The following is a 19,740-nucleotide window of genomic DNA, read 5'->3' as shown; positions in this document are numbered from 1 at the left end:
ATGGGATGCCACACATGCTCAGTCCATACGGGATGCCGCTGGCGCGCGTTGGCTGTAGGGGCTGCCGCTTGCACCGTGACCATACAGGCTGCCGCGCAAGTGGCATCCCGTATGGACAGCATGTGAGCGGCACCCATATGGACTGCGCACACAGCTGGGGGGAGGCAGGGGCCATCTTGTCACCCCTCCCAAAGTGATACCCGGGGAGGCCCGCCCCCTCCGCTGCCCCCTTCCTACGCCCCTGGGAAGGGACATCTAGTCCAACCCCCACTTGCTTTTAATGTTGCTTTTTTATTTTAATGTATCTTTTGCCTTCTTTTACTTTTAAAGCATATTTTATGTGCTTTGCAAACAGCTAGTACTTTTGTTTTCAGGAAAGCTGCACGCACATTTTGTTAAAAATAACAATGGCGCACATTCACACACGTCGTTCTTTGTGCACAGAGTAAGGCAGCCTTTAGTCTAGCAAAACGGGATCAACGTCTCCTCGGGCGAGTTACTTACTACGAGAATTACTTTTCAACTATTGTCTTTGTGACATTTTTAGCTTTCTGCATTCCCTCTGTGTCGTTTAAATTTGCATGTGGGAATAATAATAATAATAATGTTGCAAGCTGCTTTGGGTGGACTTGGCCAGAGAAGTGACTTTTTAAAATGCCATTCACGGAGCCTTGAGTCCATATCAGGGGGAATAATAAATATAATGGGGGGGGGATAAATAAAATATAAAATTAATAGATAAAAAAAGAGAGTTGGGGGGAGGGGAGGCTTTACAAACAAGAGGAGCTGACTCTGGAGGGAGAAAATGCAACAGAGACTCATCTTCCTTCCCCACCAGATTCACCCCAAGCAAGGAAAGCAGCTCATTGGGGCTCCAAAGAAACCCCAAAGGAAGGACCCAGAAACCAGGCAAGGCCAAGGGAAGCACCCATGGGTGGGGTGGGGGGGTGATGTGAGTACTTGGGGGGCATTCATCTCTGAATTGGCACAGGCACACTTTGAGTTTCAGTTGTATTTTTTCTTTTCCCCACACCAGTTCTCAAAACGGACAACCAAGCGAGCCCATTTTTTCATATGCATTAATTCTATCACGGAAGAAATGAAGAAGGGATCTTAATGCAATTGTGAAATCATACCGAGATCCCTCTTTGCACCGTGGGATCCATCGGCAACCTGGGGCAAAAAGCGTGCAGCCAAACAGTGAGCAGCTTCTAGGATTCATCCAGGAGAACAAGGGATCGATCCAGCACCGGGGCAACTCCAGAAACAAGATTAAGCCATTTGGAACCCCTAGAAGGAATTTGCAGGAGCCTCGAGAGATCTCCCAGCTGAGCATCACAGAGGTCTTACGGCTGCTCTGTTTCGGGGTGTTATAACTGCTTTTTATCGGTAATAGGGCATTGCAACAGGCCATCTTTTCTGCCTGGAAAGCCGACTCATAGCCTTGCACAAACAGAAGGAACAAAAGAGCGAAATTGGCACAAATATAAATGCTGCTGACTCAGCCTGGAGAAATCTCCCTGCCGCCAACAAGACCCACGGAAAGCAAGGCTGGCCAGCCTGCAGCACCGCTGACCCACTTTCTCTGGTGCTAGAGACCCCAGACTCCTGCTCACTGCTACCGACAGAGAGATGGACAGGCTCTCTGACCGGACACACTTCCAGCCCAGCTCTGTCCTGCCTCCTACAGCAGACAACCTCTGCCCATTGGGCAGCCTGGCCAGGGGGCAGGGGCAGAGACCTCCTCCTTCCCCCTCTCCCCATCGGCCATCCGGATAGGGCACCCCCAGCACCCCTGAACCAAGGAGGGTCATTCCAAGGTCATCGCCTGGCCACACCGGCTGAAGGTATTGAAGGAATATTTTATTTTACACAACGTAGCAACACAGAGTTGATGGGTTTTGTACAGCGTTGGCCCAGAAAGGAAGGCAGGACCAAAGTCACAGGGGGAAAGAGGGCAGAAAAGACACTCAGCTCGATTTAGAAATGGTCCCTCTCCCTTTTTTGTCTACTGATCCATCAGAAAGGCAGCCTTCCGTTGGCACAGAGGAAAGAGCAACGAGGCCCTTCTAGAAGCGGCTCTTTCTTCCCCCCAGGCCAAGGCTCCTTCTCTCTCTCCTGGGTCCTCGATCGGCTAGGGTGGGACCCGGGTGCCAATCCTAGCAGAGGCGGAGACCCCGCTCGACTTTTGTGCTTTCCCCTTAAATCTTTGTTTCCTTGCCAATATTTCCCTCCGGTTGTTGGATTAAACGGAAAACCCAAGAGAGAAAAGGTGGTGTGAAGGGGCACTCCACGGTGGTCCACGCCCGGCTCTGGGCGGAGAGGCGAGAGGGGCAGGAGAAAGCCAGCCACTGCTCCCACCCGGAGACGAGTTCTCAGACACTGTTTGGAGGGCGGGGGACCCTCCGTCCTTTTTTAGGACTGGCAAAATAAAAAAAGAAAAGCCACACACCCCCAGAGGCTCACACCGTGCTTTCCAATATCCACTCCGAACTGGAGAAAGTTGCTTGACCACTATCCGCCTCGGAGGAGTCTGTCTGCAAGAGCATCCCGTTCATGGACAGGCTCCGCTTAGACCAAAATCCGCCCGGGTTCGGGGAGTTAAGGTAACAGTGGTATTCCATGATCTCTCCGTTCAGGGAGTACCTGCGCTTGGCGCGGGACGGGTCGGCGGGCAAGGTGAGGAACTTACTTGGCTTGGCTGGCGCTCTCTTGTAGGCGGGGGCCGCCCCCGGGGAAGAGTCCGCCGGCCGGGCGGCCAGCTGCAGCGCCGTGGAGTTGTTGCGGTTCGTGTTCTGCGACTCGAGGCCGCCCGACGCGGAGGAACAGGAGGCGCCTTCGCCGGGGACGGCGTCGTGGCTGCCGGACTTTGGCGTGGGCTTGCGCTTCAGCTTTTGGGAAGCGGGGGGCCCCGGAGTCCACGTGGGCGGCAGAGCGGAGGTAGCGCCGGCCCCGGCGGAAGCGGAGCAGGAGTCCTGGCCGGGAAAGGCGTCCGCCGGCCGCGCCGAGCCCTCGCCGCCCACCTTGCAGCACTGCAGGCTCTCCTCGCGCCCCATGGCCTGCTTGGAGCCCGACGGCGGCAGGGCAGCGCCGGCGCCACCAAACCCTGGCTGCTGGGCCTGCTGGGCCCCGTTGGTCTGGGAGTAAACGTTGGTGACCTTGGCGGCCTTGGGGTGTCCGCCGTTGTTGCACACCTTGTAGCGGATCATGAGGATGATGATGAAGACCAGCACGGAGGCCACGATGATGCCCCCGATGATGATGATCATGGTGCCCCCCAGGAACTGGGACTGCATGAAGTGGCAGCGCACATAGTCCTGCTCCGTCGTGAACTGGATGCAGCCCACCACGCGGGTGGCCGTCAGGGAGGTGATGCCGTCGTCGTAGATGGCCAGGACGCACAGGTCGTAGACCGTCCCCGCCGCCAGGTTGTTGACCAGGAAGGTCTTGCTCGTGGGGGGAATCATTCTGCGGAGGAACAGAAGGAAAAAAGGCGTCACTGGGCTGGACTGGGAGGACCAACCTCACAATTTTAGAAGAGCTATATAAAGGTAAAGGGACCCCTGACTGTTAGGTCCAGTCGTGGCCGACTCTGGGGTTGTGGCGCTCATCTCGCTTTATTGGCCAAGGGAGCCGGCGTACAGCTTCCAGGTCATGTGGCCAGCTTCCAGGTCATGTGGCCAGGTTTGCAAGCAAGGAGGAGCATGACCTGGAAGCCCCCTCCGTCCACGAGCAAATAAGGCCAGTACAGTGACTCAGGGCCTGCAAATACTTTCAGTCCCTTTCCCTGGCCATAGCAGGGCCCACGTTTTGCAACCCTGTCTGGTCTAACCTCAATATCTATGCCAGAAATAGTTCCAGTTGCTGCATTTGACGCATCCACGCACCGGTGGTTTATTTCCTTTGGTTTTGTTTCTCCTCTGTCCTTGTTCAACAGTGATCCATCATTCTATTTATTTAGTTATTAAAAATATGTATATACCCCTGCATCGTAAAAATCGTAGCAGAGCAGTTTACGGCAATATAAAACCGTGCAGCCGGCGGTTGCAAGGGATTATGCGAATTGTCAGCCGATCCTGTCTGATCAGGCCACGTTTTGCAGAATTTGGTATAACCTTTGCAGAAACAATTCAACAGACTTTATTTAAGAAGAAGACAAAGGAAAGAAACAAACGCTTTTCGCTGTGCCAAGGAGAGTCAAACAACAGATAAGGAAGACTCGGAAGCAGCACCAGGGGACACGGAAAGGGGCGTCCCCAAACTCAGAGCAGGAGCTGCGAGCAAAGAGAAATGACCTGTCCTACTCCCTGCATAACATGGGATTTGTTCTCTTTTTGCACATAAGCAGTTGAACCTCCAGCACACCCTCCAACACTCCTCATTTGAAAATAGGGACATTTCTCACTTCCCTCCAACTGACCCTCCTTGCCCCCCCCTTTTTGCCTGTATCCCCTGTTAGGTTTCTGTTTTGCCACGGTGCAGTGCTTGGAGTCACAAGACTCTGTTTACATTCCAGAGATTCCAGACTGTTAGAAGTCTCACGGGAGACGGATGTTGATTTTACGGGTTTCCTGTTTCTTTGTAGCAGTTGCCTCTCTGCTTTGAAGGACAGAGGATGTATATTTCTTTTCTGTCTGCGTAGTTAGGAATAAAATTCTTAGCAATGTAGCTCATATTTCTCATCTTCTGCTGCTGCTGTAAACTCTGCTTAATGGGAACATGCCTGGAGCCTCATCAAAGGCTTAGGTCGTTAATCACCATCAGAGGACTCGACCAGAGGAGTAGCTCGGTCGAACGCAAGTTCCGACATCCCCCACCATCACAGAACATTTCCACCATCACTCCACCAATGGGACTTAACACTCATGGCCTCCGTACTCCTAAGCCCTGAATCCCAATTTTATTGTATTGCATTCTTTGGTAGATTTACAAAAAGGAAAACGCACAGCAATATATGCATTTTAGAGAGGGGCGAGATTAGATGAAGACGCACAATGTATATATTTTTTAAAAAACCAAGACTCCTCCCGCTCCGCTCTGCTCCCCCTTTCTTCCTGCCCAGGATGGCCCTGTCCTCTGCCTGCCCCCCAGAGCCAGGGGGTCACGTGGGGCTGGGCCTGGCCAGCCGCAGCCTCTCCTCGACTGCTCTCCAGCCGCTGCCAAGAGATGCCCAAGGGATGCTCCTTCTTGGCTGCCGCTCGGCACAAACGCTGACTCAGCTTCCCCCCTGAGTTCGTGGGGGGGGCAGCACCGGTTGGGGGCAGGGAAAGGGACATTTCAGGATCCAATCCAAAGCCAGGAGGGCTTTTATAATTCCTGGGAAATCGGGAGAGTTGGAGGGTGTGCTAGAGGCAGAGCCTCATAAGACAAGGCCAACGCTCTCAATGTTTAAAGTTACATTGTAAATCAGAGGTTCCCAAATGTTTGGGGGCCATTGCTGCTGCCCCCCATCCCAGTTCCATAAATTCATCCCCAGTTCCCCCTTCCTTATAAAAACCATTATCCAGAAGAGCAGTTTGCAGGACTCACTAAGGAAGATGGTACGGCAATGCAATTCAAATCAGCAACCAAATAACTGCACATTTGTTCAAACCCCAATTAAAACGACAGTGGTACCCCGCAAGACGAATGCCTCGGAAGACGAAAAACTCGCTAGACGAAGGAGCTTTTCGTTTTCTTAGCCGCTTTGCAAGATGCATTTCCTATGGGCTTGCTTCGCAAAACGAAGCTTGCCCCGCAAGCTCCGGGGGGATAGCGGGGAAGCGCAGTGCGTCCCCGGACCTCTTTTGAAGCAAGGGGCGGCGGGGAGAAGATCACTTCTCCCCGTTGCCAGCCCCGCAATCTCCGGGGACAGAGGGGAGGTGCGCGCACCTTCCCCTCTCTCCCTGGACCCCTTTTGAACCAAGGGGCGGCAATGGGGAGAAGCGATTCTCCCCGCTGCCCCTTCCCTTGCTTTAAAACAGGTCCAGGGACAGAGGGGAAGGCGCACGGCGCTTCCCCTCTGTCCCCGGATGGTCTCCATAGGAACGCATTGATTGATTTTCAATGCATTCCTATGGGAAACAGTGCTTGGCAAGACGAAAAACTCGCAAGAAGAAAAAACTTGCGGAACGAATTAATTTCGTCTTGCGAGGCACCACTGTACTCACTTCAATGAAGTCTACAAAGCAGATGAACTGCATCTGGTGCTGACAGACACCTCCAGCGTGGCCCAACCCCCGTGCCCCCTCACCTCTTGGCACCCCCCTGGGGAATCCCCTTCCCCACCCACTTTGGGAACCACTGTTGTTAGCCAGCTTGGAGGCTCCATGATGCCTGTCCCTAGCAAAAGATGAAGCCACTTCCTGCCTCCCACCTGGAACAGGTTGGGAGGCCTGGAGAGAAGCCTCATGGGGTGGGGGTGGGGCGCATAGTAATAATAATAATAATAATAATAATAATAATAATAATAATAATAATAATAATATTTATTTATACCCCACCCATCTGGCTGGGTTTCCCCAGCCACTCTGGGCCGCTTTCAACAGAACATTAAAAACAAAATAAAACTTCAAACATTAGAAACTTCCCTAAACAGGGCTGCCTTCAGATGTCTTCTAAAAGTCACATACAATGGTACCTCAAGTTACAGACACTTCAGGTTACAGACTCCGCTAACCCAGAAATATTACCTCGGGTTAAGAACTTTGCTTCAGGATGAGAACAGAAATCGGGCGACAGTGGTGCGGCAGGAGGCCCCATTAGCTAAAGTGGTATCTCAGGTTAAGAACAGTTTCAGGTTAAGAACGGACCTCCGGAATTAATTAAGTTCTTAACCTGAGGTACCACTGTAGTTGTTTATTTCCTTGACATCTGACAGAAGGGCATTCCACAGGGCAGGTGCCACTACCGAGAAGGCCCTCTGCCTGGCTCCCTGTAACCTCCCTTCTCGCATGGAAGGAAGGCTCTTGGGAGAGGGACCCTGGTGTCCGGGCTGAGCGAAGAGGGTGGAGACGCTCCTTTGGGTATACTGGGCTGAGGTCATTTAGGGCACCCAGCCGCCTCTTTCTCAGTAGTGCAGAAGCCAGAGGAGAAGGTGGCTTTGTTGCAAATACCCCATGGCAAAAAGACAAGCTCCCCAACACACAGAGGGGTGGGTAAAGGAATCAGACCCCCATGGCCACCTCTGGTGGGGGCTGCTCCTTTACCTTACATGGTTCTCAGCCCCTCCTCGTTTAATCCCCACAACAGTCCTGCAAGGCGGGTTGGTCTGAGAGAAGGCAGCGACCGGCCCATGGTCCTCTTTTCACCAAAATTTGGCTTTTCCAGACCAGCATGTGTACTGAAACACACGGCCACCCTTCAGAAACCCACACTTCTACAGATTTTGCAATGCGGTTCTGCAAAGTGGCTCTTGCAAGGGCAAATGCTCACATCAAGGCATGAACGGAGGAAAACAGCAAAGAAAGAGGCATCTTATTATGGAAAGTTGTTTTACAAAACAATGTCTTTATCAAGCAAAATTGCAAAGAGGTGTGTCCATTTGGAGGAAATCACACTAAAATGTTAGTGGGGTAACAGCAACAATAATGGTGGCAAACTGCTGTGAAAATGGGGAACTGTGAGCTTAGGACTACTGTGAGGTTGTAGCTCAGTGGTTAGAGCAGGCATCCCCAAACTCGGCCCTCCAGATGTTTTGGGGCTACAATTCCCATCATCCCTGACCACTGGTCCTGTTCACTAGGGATGATGGGAGTTGTAGTCCCAAAACATCTGGAGGGCCGAGTTTGGGGGTGCCTGGCTTAGAGCATCTCCCTGCCTGAACCCCTGGAAAATGTGTCTCTGCAGGCGATACAGATCTAGCTAGACCAGCAGGTCTGACTTTGTATCGAGGCCCCTTGCTGGCTGCCTAAGGCTGGAGGAAGAAGCAAATAATTTTATTTATGACGCTCCCTTCATCCGAAGGTCCCAGGGAAGACGCCAGGAGGAAAGCAGCATCATAAACCACAGTCACGAAAATAGGGTGGGTTGTAAATATAGGGGAAACGAGAAAGCAAAGGGGAGAGGCAAGCCAGCCAGCTGCCTGCTGCAAGTTGGCCTCAATTGGCCCAGAATCGGGGGCAAGGAGTCCAAGGGGCCCAGACACCACCATCATCATCATCATAATTTATTTATTTATACCCCACCCATCTGGTTGAGCTTCTTCAGCCACTCTGGGCGGCTCCCAATCAAATGTTAAAAACAGTACAGCATCAAATATTAAAAACTTCCCTAAACAGGGCTGCCTTCAGGTGTCTTTTAAAGATAAGATAGCTGCTTATTTCCTTCACATCTAAAGGGAGGGTGTTCCACAGGATGGGCGCCACTACCGAGAAGGCCCTGTGCCTCGTTCCCTGGAACCTCACTTCTCGCAGTGAGGGAACTGCCAGAAGGCCCTTGGAGCTGGACCTCCATGTCCGGGCAGAACGATGGGGGTGGAGACGCTCCTTCAGGTATACAGGACCAAGGCAGTTTAGGGCTTTAAAGGTCCGCACCAACACTTTGAATTGTGCTCGGAAACGTACTGGGAGCCAATGCAGATCTCTCAGGACCAGTGTTATGTGGTCCCGGCGGCCACTCCCAGTCACCAGTCTAGCTGCCGCATTCTGGATTGATTGCAGTTTCCGGGTCACCTCCAAAGGTAGCCCCACATAGAGCACATTGCAGTAGTCCAAGCGGGAGAAAAACTAGAGCATGCATCACTCTGGCCAGACAGTCTGCGGCCAGGGATGGTCTCATCCTGTGTACCAGATGGAGCTGGTAGACACCTGCCCTGGACACAGAACTGACCTGTGCCTCCATGGACAGCTGTGAGTCCAAAATGACTCCCAGGCTGCGCACCTGGTCCTTCAGGGCCACAGTTACCCCATTCAGGACACAACCTGAGACGCCTCCGAAAACCCAGGACTGCCCTGGCTGAGCATCCTCTCTCGGAACGGGCTCCGTCCTTCCCCATCCTCTTCTCCTCAGGCTTCTAGTCCCTGTGCACAGCCCCACAACCACAGACACACACAGCCCTCCCCACAGCCCCCAAGGGGAGTCCCTGGCAAACGCTCTCTCGCCCGATGCAGTAACCGCAAGGAAACCTGCCAGCGTCCTGGGAGAGTCTGGGGGCTTGTGGGTGGCTTTGATCTGCAGTATCCCGCTCCCTCCCCAAGGACGTGGCTTTGAAAAGTGGGGGAGAAAAAGGGAATAATTTATGACAAATGGGTTTGGAAAGGTGTGACTGCTCCATTAGGAGGCTTCAAAGCAAATCCACTTAGCAAATCCAGCACCTTGTCCACACGCTCTTCCGTCATTCATCCATGGATATATATAAATAAAAAATAATTTATGGATATCCTTTTCCCCTGTCGTTCCCTCCCCCAAACAGAGGGTGTTAGTGTCTCCTGAGTAGGGCTAACTTTCCAATCCTTGCGCTAATCAGATTACCTCAAAGGATTAAAGGTCAGCGGGGATGAGCCAAAAATAAAGCGCAAATCACACCTGATGGCTGCAAAAGGCCTTTGCTTCCCTCCTGCCTGAAGGCTGGTTGGTGCTGGTGGAGAATCAAAGAGCTGCAGAGTTGGAAGGGAACCCCAAAGGTCCTCTAGTCCAGCCCCCTGCAATGCAGGCATCACAGCTCAAGGGTCCCTGATGGGCAGCAGCCCAACCGATGTTTGAAAACCTCCAAGGAAAGAGAGTCCACCACCTCCCAAGGGATTCTGTCCCGCCATCAAATAGCTCTCACCAGCGCCGGATTTACGTATAAGCTAAACAAGCTCTAGCTTAGGGCCCCACTCTTTTGGGGGCCCCAAAAAACTCAAGGAAAAAAGCCTGGATGTACATTTCCAAAAAATAAGATAAAAGCCAAATAAAATAAAACCTACATCCAGCAACAGTGTTTTGTGTTGTGTAGGCTCCAATGATGTAAGTCATGGGCCCCGCCTGCTAGCCTGCTCCCTCAAATATCACTGGTTTGCTGATTTCTATATATAGGGTGCCTACATTCTGCATGTGCAAATGGCTTTAGATACCTATTAGGTCCATCAATTACCACATAGCAGGGGTAGTCAACTCCCAAGAGTTGGCAGTGAACATCTTATAGGAAGTGCAGAGCATTCAGGAATGACAGAAATCACAAGCTGTCCCAGGGTTAGATTCTGACGAAACGAAGACCTTTCCAACAGAGAGCCAGGGCCAGATTGAGGTTTGATGAGGCCCTCAGCTCCTGAAGGCATTGGGGCCTTTGATATGTCCAGCTGTCCTTTGTCAACAGCAAGTTGTCGCTGGTTTTGTGTGTTGAATATATGCTATATGGCAGGCATGTCCAACAGGTAGATCACTGGATGTCTGTGGTGTTGTTGTTGTTGTTGTTTAGTCGTTTAGTCGTGTCCGACTCTTCGTGACCCCATGGACCAGAGAACGCCAGGCACCTCTGTCCTCCACTGCCTCCCGCAGTTTGGTCAAACTCATGCTGGTAACCTCGAAAACACTATCCAACCATCTCGTCCTCTGTCGCCCCCTTCTCCTTGTGCCCTCCATCTTTCCCAACATCAAGGTCTTCTCCAGGGAGTCTTCTCTTCTCATGAGGTGGCCAAAGTACTGGAGCCTCAGCTTCACAATCTGTCCTTCCAGTGAGCACTCAGGGTTGATTTCCTTCAGTATGGAGAGGTTTGATCTTCTTGCAGTCCATGGGACTCTCAAGAGTCTCCTCCAGCACCATAATTCAAAAGCGTCAATTCTTCGGCGATCAGCCTTCTTTATGGTCCAGCTCTCACTTCCATACATCACTACTGGGAAAACCATAGCTTTAACTATACGAACCTTTGTTGGCAAGGTGATGTCTCTACTTCTCAAGATGCTGTCTAGGCCTGTCATTGCCCTTCTCCCAAGAAGCAGGCGTCTTTTAATTTCGTGGCTGCTGTCACCATCTGCAGTGATCATTGAGCCCAAGAAAGTAAAATCTCTCACTACCTCCATTTCTTCCCCTTCTATTTGCCAGGAGGTGATGGGACCAGTGGCCATGATCTTCGTTTTTTTGATGTTGAGCTTCAGACCATATTTTGCGCTCTCCTCTTTCACCCTCATTAAAAGGTTCTTTAATTCCTCCTCACTTTCTGCCATCAAGGTTGTGTCATCTGCATATCTGAGGTTGTTGATATTTCTTCCGGCAATCTTAATTCCGGCTAGGGATTCATCCAGCCCAGCCTTTCGCATGACGAATTCTGCATATAAGTTAAATAAGCAGGGAGACAAAATACAGCCTTGTCGTACTCCTTTCCCAATTTTGAACCAATCAGTTGTTCCATATCCAGTTCTAACTGTAGCTTCTTGTTCCACATAGAGATTTCTCAGGAGACAGATGAGGTGATCTGGCACTCCCATTTCTTTAAGAACTTGCCATAGTTTGCCGTGGTCGACACAGTCAAAGGCTTTTGCATAGTCAATGAAGCAGAAGTAGATGTCTTTCTGGAACTCTCTAGCTTTCTCCATAATCCAGCGCATGTTTGCAATTTGGTCTCTGGTTCCTCTGCCTCTTCTAAATCCAGCTTGCACTTCTGGGAGTTCTCGGTCCACATACTGCTTGAGCCTTCCTTGTAGAATTTTAAGCATAACCTTGCTAGCGTGTGAAATGAGTGCAATTGTGCGGTAGTTTGAGCATTCTTTGGCACTGCCCTTCTTTGGGATTGGGATGTAGACTGATCTTCTCCAATCTTCTGGCCACTGCTGAGTTTTCCAAACTTGCTGGCATATTGAGTGTAGCACCTTAACAGCATCATCTTTTAAAATTTTAAATAGTTCAGCTGGAATACCATCACTTCCACTGGCCTTGTTATTAGCAGTGCTTTCTAAGCCCCATTTGACTTCACTCTCCAGGATGTCTGGCTCAAGGTCAGCAACCACACTACCTGGGGTATACGAGACATCCATTTCTTTCTGGTATAATTCCTCTGTGTATTCTTGCCACCTCTTCTTGATGTCTTCTGCTTCTGTTAGGTCCTTTCCACTTTTGTCCTTTATTATGGAAATCTTTGTACGAAATGTTCCTTTCATATCTCCAATTTTCTTGAACAGATCTCTGGTTCTTCCCATTCTATTGCTTTCCTCTATTTCTTTGCATTGCTCATTTAAGAAGGTCTTCTTGTCTCTCCTTGTTATTCTTTGGAAATCTGCATTCAATTTCCTGTATCTTTCACCATCTCCCTCGCATTTTGCTTGCCTTCTCTCCCCCGCTATTTGTAAGGCCTCATTGGACAGCCACTTGGCTTTCTTGCATTTCCTTTTCATTGGGATGGTTTTCGTTGCTGCCTCCTGTATAATGTTACGAGCCTCCATCCATAGTTCTTCAGGCATTCTGTCCACCAAATCTAAATCCTTAAACCTGTTCCTCACTTCCACTGTGTATTCATAAGGGATTTGACTTAGATTGTATCTTACCGGCCCAGTGGTTTTTCCTACTTTCTTCAGTTTAAGCTTGAATTTTGCTATAAGAAGCTGATGATCTGAGCCACAGTCAGCTCCAGGTCTTGTTTTTGCTGACTGTATAGAGCTTCTCCATCTTTGGCTGCAGAGAATATAATCAATCTGATTTCGATGCTGCCCATCTGGTGCTGTCCATGTGTAGAGTCATCTCTTGTGTTGTTGGAAAAGCGTGTTTGTGATGACCAACTTGTTCTCTTGGCAGAACTCTATTAGCCTTTGCCCTGCTTCGTTTTGATCTCCAAGGCCAAACTTGCCAGTTGTTCCTTTTATCTCTTGACTCCCTACTTTAGCATTCCAATCCCCTATAATGAGAAGAACATCCTTCTTTGGTGTCACTTCTATAAGGTCTTGTAAGTCTTCATAGAATTGGTCAATTTCAGTTTCTTCAGCACAAGTAGTTGGTGCATAAACTTGGATTACTGTGATGTTAAAAGGTCTGCCTTGGATTCGTATCGAGATCATTCTATCATTTTTGAGATTGCATCCCAGTATAGCTTTCGCCACTCTTTTGTTGACTATGAGGGCCACTCCATTTCTTTTACGGGTTTCTTGCCCACAGTAGTAGATATGATGGTCATCCGAACTGAATTCACCCATTCCCGTCCATTTTAGTTCACTGATGCCCAGGATGTCAATATTTATTCTTGCCATCTCATTTTTGACCACCTCCAACTTACCCAGGTTCATGGTTCTTACATTCCAGGTTCCTATGCAATATTTTTCTTTACAGCATTGGACTTTCCTTTCGCTTCCAGGCATATCCGCAACTGAGCGTCCTTTCGGCTTTGGCCCAGCCGCTTCATCAGCTCTGGATCTACTTGTACTTGCCCTCCGCTCTTCCCCAGTAGCATGTTGGACGCCTTCCGACCTGAGGGGCTCATCTTCCAGCGTCATATCTTTTATATGCCTGTTGTCTTTGTCCATGGAGTTTTCTTGGCAGGGATACTGGAGTGGCTTGCCGGTTCCTCCTCCAGGTGGATCACGTTTGGTCAAAACTCTCCACTATGACCTGTTCATCTTGGGTGCCCTGCTCGGCATAGTTCATAGCTTCTCTGAGTTCTTCAAGCCCCTTCGCCACGGCAAGGCAGTGATCCATGAAGGGGATCACTGCCTTGCCAGTGTGGTAGATCACTGGTAATTCACTAGTAATTCACGGTGATCGCCAGCTGCTTTGACCACAGGCTCATTGTGGCAAAGAGACTTCTGCACAATTAATTCAAAGCAAATCTAGAAGTTTATCTGACTCCCTCAACTCTCACCTCTCTGTTTCAGGTATCTGAAGAAGTGTGCATGCACACAAAAGCTCATACCAAGAACTAACTTAGTTGGTCTTTAAGGTGCTACTGGAAGGAATTTTTTTTGTTTTGACTATGGTAGACCAACACGGCTACCTATCTGTAACTCTCTGTTTTTGTACATTACATACCATATTTTTCGCCCTATAGGACGGAGTGTCCCATAAGGCGCACCTAGTTTTTTTTTGGGGGGGGAAATAACAGGGAAAAAATTATTTTTCTCCCAGGCGCGGGGCTGGGGCGGGGGAGGCCCGCCCGAGCTTCCCCCGACCCGAGCCCCCAAACAGGCAGCTCTCTGCAAGCCGTGGGAGCCCAGTGCTGGCTCCCGCTGCTTGCGGAGATGTCCGCGAAGCCTGGACGCGCTGAGCTCAGCGCGTGCAGGCTTCAGCATGCAGGCAAATCTCCGCAAACAGCGGGAGCGCTCCCGCTGCTTGCGGAGAGGTCCGCGAAGCCTGGAGAGCGAGAGGGGTCGGTGTGGACCGACCCCTCTCATTCTCCAGGCTTCACCGAAAGCCTGTATTCGCCCCATAGGATGCACACACATTTCCCCTTCATTTTTGGAGGGGGAAAAGTGCGTCCTATAGGGCGAAAAATACGGTATTTATTCAGACTCAGCCTTTTTCCCTGATGGGATTTAAGGCAATGTACAAAGAGCCATTCTCCTCTTTGAGGCCACACTTTGGTTGCAACACATTTCAAGCAGGTCTGGGGTACATCTGGCCTGCCAGATGTTGGTTGGTTTTTTAAATATATATATAAGTTATTTGACTTTGTTGATCAATTCAGTCCTTTTACATCTTTTGTGTATTGTGGCATTTTATACATTCTGACTCTCTGCTATTTTTATTGATTATAATCTAGTAATGATTTATTGCAATTGTTGAGAGTGAATTTCTATTTCATTATTAGGTGTTATTACATTCTAAATGCATTATTTGCTATTTTTTTATTTGATATAAGTTGTTTATGTGAAGGTCATATTCTTATCTGCATTGGATCAGATTGCTTTGCGATGTCTGATCTTTGCAGCTTATTTTGTTTCTTTCTGCTGCTTGCAAGCATCTCGTGCGCAGAGATACAGAAAGGCAGGATGCAAATAAAAATTGAAATGAACTACGTTTCTCACCATCAGAAATCTTATTTATGAAGAATATTTGTACTGCTGTGTCATACAAAATATCAAAGTGGTTTACACCAATAAAACCATAAAACCGTCCCATAAAAACCACAACAAAATAAAAGAAAAAGTCAGACATCAACAAAATATTGTGGAAGGTTGCAGTTTTAATGGCCTGCAGAGGCCTAGAGGAATAGAATAGGAAGGTTTTCAGCAGGCTTTTAGAAGTTGGCACAGAAGGTCCCTGCTGAGTCTCCAGTGGCAGAGAGTCCCAGAGGAGTGGGCTGAGAACACTGAACATATTTCAGGTGTGCATATCTAGCTACTCTTTCACCTCACTTTCCTAACTCCCCGCAAAACTCCCTGAAATGCAAGAAGACTTGCACCAGCAGTGGAGGCTTCCAGGAGGCTGATCCCCAGACTGATCCCTAGAGAGAACTTTCTGCAAGACAGACCCAAAAGAGAAAATAACAGAACACCAATAATAATCACATACAGCTCCCAAGTTAAAACAGTTCAACGCATCATCAGAGATCTGCAACCTCCCCTAGACAACGACAGTCCTCTTTCTCAAGCTTTGGGAGGAAGACCTTTCATCGCCTACAGACAGCCACCCAGTCTTAAACAACTCCTCACCCACAATAATACAGCAACCAGACTTAACATGGACACTGGTACCAGAGACTGCAGTAAACCCAGATGCCAACTTTGCTGCCACAGACACCCAGACAACACCATCACTGAACCCAACAACATCCAACATACCATCTCAGGCCTATTGAATGGCTCTTCTTCTAACATTGTGTATGCCATCAAATGCCAACAGTGCCCCTCAGTTCTCTATATTGGACAAACAGGCCAAACCCTATGCCAAAGGATAAATGGACATAAATCTGACATCAGGAATCACAAGACAGAGAAACCAGTAGGAGAACCCTTCAACCTCCCAGGACATTCTATACAAGATCTCCAAACAGCTGTCTTATTACAAAAAAATATTCAGAAATAGACTTGAAAGAGAAGTTGCTGAATTACAACTTATCACTAAACTGAAAACTATGTACAGATAGGTAGCCGTGTTGGTCTGCCATAGTCAAAACAAAACAAAATTCCTTCCAGTAGCACCTTAAAGACCAACTAAGTTAGTTCTTGGTATGAGCTTTCGTGTGCATGCACACTTCTTTGTATCTGAAGAAGTGTGCATGCACACGAAAGCTCATACCAAGAACTAACTTAGTTGGTCTTTAAGGTGCTACTGGAAGGAATTTTTTTTGTTCTGAAAACTATGGAGAGACCTGGTCTTAATAGAGATATTGGATTCCTGTCTCATTATATATGCTAATCATCTGCATAGTATCCCTTGCTTTTTCCTGTAGGACTAATTGCAGTCATTAACAGTCACAGGTTTACCACACCCACTGAGTCAATCACCCATCTCCTACTCCCCTTCTGAGAAAAACCCCACCCCACCCTCCCACTATATAGAAGGGCCTGGTGACTTCTGTTTCAGTGTATCTGAAGAAGTGTGCATGCACGCGAAAGCTCATACCCAGAACAAACTTAGTTGGTCTCTAAGGTGCTGCTGGACAATTTATTATTATTATTTTATATATTAGGAGGCTGGGAGAAAGACTTGCCTTCCTTGCCCTTACGGACACTTGCCCTTTGCTGCTGCCAGCCTCCTCGGGAGTAAGGCTATGGGAGCCAGCTGCAGACCAGCCACCTCTCCCTTGCCTTGAAGCCAGGCTCCTCGGGGGGCAGCTAAACCAGGGCCAGAAACATTACTGTTGGTTAACTCCTGTCTTGCTGCGTCTCCATGTACCTAAGCCCAGATTGCCTTTTCGGAATGGTAATATTGACTTTATTCTCCATTTGCCCAAACTGCTTTCTGTCATTTTTTAATCGACTTCCATAAACTGCATTTTGTATACTTGCACTTCCAGTGCTCTGCACTTCGATGTTTTCAGGTGACATAGAGATAAAAATAAAGACTTCTAAAAGCACAAGGTGGAAAGCAATCCTTAAAAAACAATTAAACACTGCTAGCGTTAAAACTAAGCGCATAGATAACACCGATGGAAGCCATAGCAGTAATTACAATTAAACTGGCACAGCCCCAGCCTTTTTGTTAAAAGCTGTCTGTTCCCAAATGCCCGTGGGGAGAAGTCTTGCAAGACCGGGGCGGACTTGGGCAGAGGTGTAGCGGGCGGGGGGGGAGAGATGCTCTGGGTCACGCATCTCTTCTGGGGGCGACGAAGGGCTCGGGTGCCTGCAGGCTCCATGCTGCCCCAGACGGCACTGTGGGGCTTGTGTCTGCCCACCACCTCCCCCTCAGCCACCCTACAGCTGAGGGGGATGTGGGGGGCAGACCCCAGGGAGGCTCCGCACAGCACACCCTGCTGTAGCTCACCCCACCCCAGGCACAGGGCCCCTGAGCGGCTAGCTATGCCGCTGGACTTTGGTAATCTTTTGTAATATGGCTCTCTTGTGTGAGGCCAAAATTCCCCCCCCTCCACCAATGGATCCTCTCAGTTATGGATCTTCTGGATTTTGTGTCCCCTTGGCTCAGCGCCCTGTGCAGGGAGGCCACCTCCTGCCAGGCGTCAAGGAATCTGATCCCCCACGGCAGGCTGGCAGGAAAAGATAAGACCAGGAAGCTCTTACCGATGGCTTTTATTCAATATTCACAGAGGGAGGCTTAGAAATGATACCTCTTGGAGCAAAGGCGTTGCTCTGAGGAATCTCCACCCCCTTCTCTCCTCAGTCAGCAACAGCACCACCCACCTTACAGTTGCCACTTAAGGCCATTTGGTTACCAGCCTTTGCTCTCCTACTTTCACTGCCTGCTGGTTCTGGGAGAAGGGGGGCCTGGAATGCTGTCTAGTGATAATGTGTCATCCAGCCTCTCCCATTATTTCCTAACTTTGCTCTTCGTCTCCCCCTGAGCCATGACCTTCCTCAAACTACTGCTGTAAATCTATACTGTCTTCCTCTTCTCTGGAAGACTCAGGAGGGCGAGTCGGTCTCCATCATTCCTCCTTTGTCCAGTCCCACAAGGTCCTGTATTTGGTGCTGGCAAGACCTGAATGAAGAGGGTTTCTCCCCATCTCCCGCTGAGCCCACCTGACTGTGGGAATGTTCTGGGGTGCAGGAGAGGATATATTGACTAATTATATCCTTATCCAACTTGTGCTAACAAGTTCCCAAAATATCAGCAGAGTTTATAAACATTCCCTTTTTAGTTTGCAACGGTAACGTGTGCACAGGTTCGCTAGAACCTCTATAATTACTCTGGTAATTTCCCCTTTGATCCCTCTTAAAATACAAGACACTACACAGTCTTTATAAAAGTATAAAAGAGTTTACTCACGTTCTGTTCACAATATGATCCCAGAAGGCACACAGACTTAAAAAGGTAAAATACATTTAGAATCTATCTTGTAGCAAGATAGTCCTTATCTCCTCTCTTGGCTGGGAGCCAAGAGAGCATCCTTAGATGTTCCTCATGGAAGGAAGATGGCAGAGAGAGGCAAGAGAGAGGCAAGAGGCAAGAGAGAGAGATGGCTGCCTGCCCTGTGCTTTTATCATTACCTGCACAGGTGAGGCCACACCCACCTCTGGTCACATGCGGAGGAAGTCCGTCCCCAGGAAGTTTACCTGCTTGCTGGACAGACATCCCTCCCCATGTTCTAACATGTACACTCTAGGAATGTTGTCATTGACTGCTCCTGTGTTTACATCCCACATACCCCTTCTCAGGCAATACAACATTATACAAAACATAAACAACTTTATTCAACCACCCAGAGTCCCAGCTTGACACGTAGATTCTGGAAACTCTCTCTTGGTAGGGGTTTCGTCAGGATGTCAGCAGTCATCTCTTGGGTGCTGCAGTAGGATAGTTCCACAAGTCCATCCTGGATCATCTGGCGTATGTAGTGGTATTTAACCCCAATGTGTTTTGTTCTGGCCAGGAACTTCTCACTCTGCGTCAGCTTCAGGCAACTTTGATTGTCCTCCAGCAAGCTGACAGGCCCTTTTCTCACCAACCCAAAGTCCTTTATGAGTTGATCAAGCCAGGCGATCTCTCTGCAGGCTTCTGTTGCTGCAACGTATTCTGATTCTGTGGAAGATAATGCTACACAGCTCTGTTTATAACTGCCCCATGAAACAGGTCCATCACCAAACATGAAAACATGACCACTTGTTGATTTATAATCAGCATTATCCCCAGCCCAATCCGCATCAGTATACCCAACCAACTTAGGGTCTCTGACGGCTGGTAACCTTAATTTACAATTCATGGTACCCTTCAAATATCGCACTACCCTCTTTACACCTGCCCAATCATGCTCAGTGGGAGAATTCACTTTTCTGCTAAGAATCCCCACAGCATTAGCTAAGTCAGGTCTACATGTGGTAACTAAATACAAAAGTTTACCAATCGCCGACCTGTAGTCATTGTTGTCTGGTAACTGCTTTGAATCCTGCTGATTCTTCAGGAAGTCAGTAGCCATCGGTGTAGCAACTGGATGTGCGTCTTGCATCTGCATGTGCTCAATTAGCTCGTGGATCTTCTGTCTTTGGCTGAGAAGAAATGAGCCGTCCTCTTCTCTTTCCACCTGGATCCCAAGGTAGTACTGGACATCTCCTAGCTCCTTGACCTCCACCTCTTTGCTAAGGTGTTTTACTATCTGTATATAGTCTTTCTCACTTGCTGTGGCAATAATCAGGTCATCAACAAATGCTAGGATATATGAGAATTGTCCATTATTTGATTTACTGTACAAGCACTTGTCAGCGTCGCCTTGCTTGTACCCAAGTTGCGTCAGCATTTTATGCAAC

General features: G+C 49.0%; 1 protein-coding gene across 3 annotated transcripts in view; it reads right to left on the bottom strand.

Annotated features, from left to right (window-relative positions):
* The window catches only part of LRFN5 (leucine rich repeat and fibronectin type III domain containing 5), a 77,663-nt gene that overhangs the window by 3,294 nt on the left and 54,629 nt on the right, over window positions 1-19,740 (bottom strand). The window contains exon 3 of one of the 3 annotated variants that reach the window (XM_081910518.1): window positions 2,693-3,468. In XM_081910518.1, coding sequence (XP_081766644.1) covers window positions 2,693-3,468 — 776 coding nt within the window. Of the gene's footprint in view, window positions 1-1,842; window positions 3,469-19,740 lie in introns of those variants that run through there. The other 2 variants (XM_081910517.1, XM_081910516.1) reach the window with 2 other exon arrangements.

The sequence above is a fragment of the Podarcis melisellensis genome (assembly GCF_964234715.1).
Source record: "Podarcis melisellensis genome assembly, chromosome: 1".
NCBI classification, from domain to species: domain Eukaryota; kingdom Metazoa; phylum Chordata; class Lepidosauria; order Squamata; family Lacertidae; genus Podarcis; species Podarcis melisellensis.
The sequence above is the reverse complement of the archived record's forward strand: the minus strand, read 5'-3'. Positions and strand labels throughout refer to the sequence as shown.